General features: G+C 44.9%; 1 protein-coding gene across 1 annotated transcript in view; it reads left to right on the forward strand.

Moving 5' to 3' along the window:
* Positions 1-4035, forward strand: part of LOC110294944 (protein ZBED8-like) — an 8954-nt gene that overhangs the window by 475 nt on the left and 4444 nt on the right. Inside the window, exon 2 of the mRNA XM_021163394.2 lies at positions 3309-3558. Coding sequence (XP_021019053.1) covers positions 3309-3558 — 250 coding nt within the window. The remainder of the gene's footprint in view (positions 1-3308; positions 3559-4035) is intronic.

Genomic DNA, 4035 nt, shown 5'->3' on the forward strand with positions numbered 1-4035 from the left:
CCTGGAACTCACTCTGTAGACCAGGCTGGCCTCGAACTCAGAAATCCGCCTGCCTCTGCCTACCGAGTGCTGGGATTAAAAGCTTTTAGGGGTGGTTTTTGTTTGTTTTGTTTTGTTCTGTGTTTTTGAGTCTGTCAGGCTAGCTTTGGACTTCATAAGTCCTGGGTAGCCTTCCTTGATTTTCCTGACTCCGCTTCTCCGGGGATGGGATTACAGAGTTTAAAGGTTTATAGAAGAAAAAAAAAAAGGATAAAAGAAAATTACTCGTTATTTGTGTGTGGAGGTTTGAGAATTTTAGAGTTTTCTCCTTCCACCGTTTGGGTCCAGGATAGCTAACACTTAGTTGTAATTACACTACTACAAGGGGTATCAACATTCCTAATGCTGCCATCCTTTACTACAATTTATGTTGTGGTGACCCCTGATCATTTAAAAAAAAAAAATTGTTGCAACATCGTTAACTGTAATTTTGTAAGTTAGGCGAGCCCTGTGAAAGGGTCGTTCGACCCCCAAAGTGATCCTGACCCACAAGTTGACAACTGCTGCTCCATTGAGCCATCATCTTATGTCCACATGAAGTAGGAAATACTCAATAGCATCAAGATTCCAGATGTCCCACCTGGGAGCCTGTGTGAAGGTCACAGGGCAGTTTATGGGAGTTGGTTGTTGATCTTTCTAAGGCTCAAACTCAGGTTGTCAGGAGTGGGTTGCAAGGACACTCTACTTCAGCACCAGCATCCCCCTCTCCCTCCCCCAGCCTGAAATGTTAATTCAGATGTTAACTAGGCTAGGGAGACACCTTGGTCTAAACCTGTGGGTTGCTACTCCTTCCTGCTCCAAAAAGTGTTTACCTGATGGTTCATTTATTTATTTTTATTTTATTCCTTAAATTTATTTATTGTTATATGGAAGTACACTGTAGCTGTCTTCAGACGCACCAGAAGAGGGCGTCAGATCTCATTACGGGTGGTTGTCAGCCACCATGTGGTTGCTGGGATTTGAACTCCGGACCTTTGGAAGAGCAGTGAGTGCTCTTAACCGCTGAGCCATCTCGCCAGCCCGCATGGTGGTTTATAACAGTAGCAAGATTACAGTTTTGAAATAGAAGGGAAAATGATTTTATATTTGGTCACTACAACATCAGGAACTGTAATAAAGGGATCATTATACCATCAGGAAGATTGAGACCCACTGGAGTCCATGGCAGTACCTGTCTGATATTTCTTCTTTAATACTATGACATTTTATTTGATACTGATATAGGAATAAAATGAAAGCTGTTGGCTCACTCTGGAGTTCTTGTCCTGGAACTCACTACATAGACAGGGATAGCATTGAATTGACAGAGATCCTCCTGCCTTTGCCTCCTGTGGCCTGAAATAGTCTGGTATACAAAGTAGCTGTTTACATTGGAATAAATAAACCCTTCGGGGATCTTTCCAGCTTTGTTGTCTGTCAGTGGGTATGTATACATGAAGTGGGGGTGTCAGCCTTGAAAGGCCAGAAGTGTAGAATGGCCTAGAGCTAGCTGAATTTCATCACGGGTGGTTAAGAGCTCCTGGGAACTGAGCATGGGCCCTGTGAAAGCCAGTATCTGGTGGTCTTAGCTATTGAGCCATCTCTCCGTCATCCTTTCTAACTTTTAATAAGTCTATGATTTTTATGAAGTATTGGAATAACTGTCCTTTAGAGATACTGTGGGCCATGTGGAGTCATGAAAATAGTTCCAAAAAAGTATATTATATGTAATATATATATATATAACATACATATACATATGTAACCAATAGAAACAGTTTCTATAGTCTTCTTGCATGTGTATGTTATGGGTGTTTAAAGATTTAGAATGATGCCAGGAGGTGGTGGCACAGGCCTTTAAGGGCACAAGCTCCTGGGGCACTTGGGAGGCAGAAGCAGGAGGATCTCCAACCTCCAAAACAGCCTGGTCTTCAGAGTGAGTTCCAGGACAGCCAAGTGTTCACAGAGAAACCCTGTCTACAACAACAGCAGCAACAAGAGGCTAGAAAGTTGGCTCTACAGTAAGAGCATTGACTGTTCTTCCCGAGGATCCAGGTTTAATTCCCAGCACCCTCATGGTGGGTCAACCCCATCTGTAACTCCAATTTCAGGTGATCTAATGCCCTCTTCTGTAATGCAAGTGGTACACAGATACAGGTGCGGGCAAATAATCATGCACATGAAATACAGTAAAGTAAAAAGATAGATAATTAAGCCAGACAGAGTGACAAATTCTTGTGTGCGCCCAACTCACCAGCAAGAGAGCTTGATTGCAGAGGTGAAGAGACCCCAAGCCCAGAACTGGTGCTGCTTATATAGGCCTAGGAGAGGCATGTCTCACACCCGGATTGGTTGTGCTTGGGTTATGCTTTTCACCTCATTTGCATGCCTACATCTGATTGGTTAACTTGTCTCTCATCTGATTGGTTAACTTGTCTCTCATCTGATTGGTTAACTTGTCTCTCATCTGATTGGTTAATTTTGGTTAAGTCTCAAAACCTCATCTTGGCAAAAGAACTTTACTGCCTAAGTATGCGTGGTGGCCAGCGGAAGCCAGCGCCACCCTGCAATGGCACATGTGGCTTCCCACAACAAATGTCTTGTAATTCCAGCACTGGTTGAGGCTGATGTAGGAATAGGAAGTTTGAATATAGTAGTATAGTAGGTTGGTTGTTTTGTTTTTTTGTTTTGTAAGGAGGATATTTATTCTCAGGCTGGCCTTAAAATGACTGTGTAGAAGAACAGGGATGAGAATAGATATGCCAGAGTGTACAGTGGAAAGCCAGAGTCCTCAGCCCTGCAAAAAGAAAACAATGTTTGCCCAGAGCAGGAGAAATAGTCTCCCCTCAGCTAGAGAACACCAGTTAGTTATTTAATACCAAGCGGTCAGCCCTGAAAACACACTCATGCAGTGAGCATACACACTGAGGCAGAGTATATTTAGGAGTGTGTAGGTATACACATGTATGCATTTAGTAACAATGACAAAAGAGCCACAAATTTGAAATCAGCAGTCAAGGAGGGGTATATGTGTGGGCCGGGGTGTTGGAGGGATGATACAGAAGGGCGAGATGCTGTAGCTATTATAATCTCAATAAAATAATACAGCACGTAGAAGAGGAAATAAGCCACTGTGTCACTGAGGGTGACCTTCATCTGCTACTTCTCTCTGTCTCTGCCTTCTCAGTGCTGGGATAACAGGTGTGTGCCACCAAACCTGGCCCGTTTGTTCTCTTGAGTAGATTGCAAAGCCATTTGTCTGGGACCTGAGGAGTTTTGTTCTTTTCCAGCCGGGCCCCTCAGATGAGGGCTGCTCCCCGAAGAGCACCTGCAGCTCAGCCTCCAGCAGCAGCTACACCATCTGCAGTTGGCTCACCTGCCGCTGCGCCCCGACAGCCAGACCTGATGGCCCAGATGGCTACCACTGCGGCCGGTGTGGCTGTGGGCTCTGCAGTGGGGCACACCCTGGGTCACGCCATCACTGGGGGCTTCAGCGGAGGTGGTAGTGCTGAGCCCGCAAAGCCTGACATCACTTACCAGGTGAGCTCTGGGGCAGCTTCTCCTTCCTTTGCTTTTCTTTTCTGACATGTGTTGGCAGCTGGCGAGTGTCTTTTATGAATAAGCATTTACTCTGATACCATGAGGACCTGAGTTCAAATCCTATGAGCCCACAAAAAAATCAGGCATAGCCATACATAACTGTAACCACATGCATTGTGGGGCAGAGACAGGCAATTCCCACAGAAAGGCTGGCTGGCCTGTTGAGACGAAATAAGTAGTTTCTGGTTTGGTGAGAGGCCCTGTCTCCAGGTAATAAGGAGTGGTGAAGGGAAGACAGCCGATGCTTGGTCAGTCTCCCCATGGGCACTTCTTGAGAGTATCTCACTCAAGCTAGCCTTGAACTCATGGCCAGCCTCCTGGGCTTTGGGTATTTATCTTTTTTTTTTTTTTTTTTTTTTTTTTTTTTTTTTTTTTTTAAGTACACTGTAGCTGTCTTCAGACACTCCAGAAGAGGGC

The sequence above is a fragment of the Mus caroli genome, chromosome 5 (assembly GCF_900094665.2).
Source record: "Mus caroli chromosome 5, CAROLI_EIJ_v1.1, whole genome shotgun sequence".
In the NCBI taxonomy this organism is placed as follows: domain Eukaryota; kingdom Metazoa; phylum Chordata; class Mammalia; order Rodentia; family Muridae; genus Mus; species Mus caroli.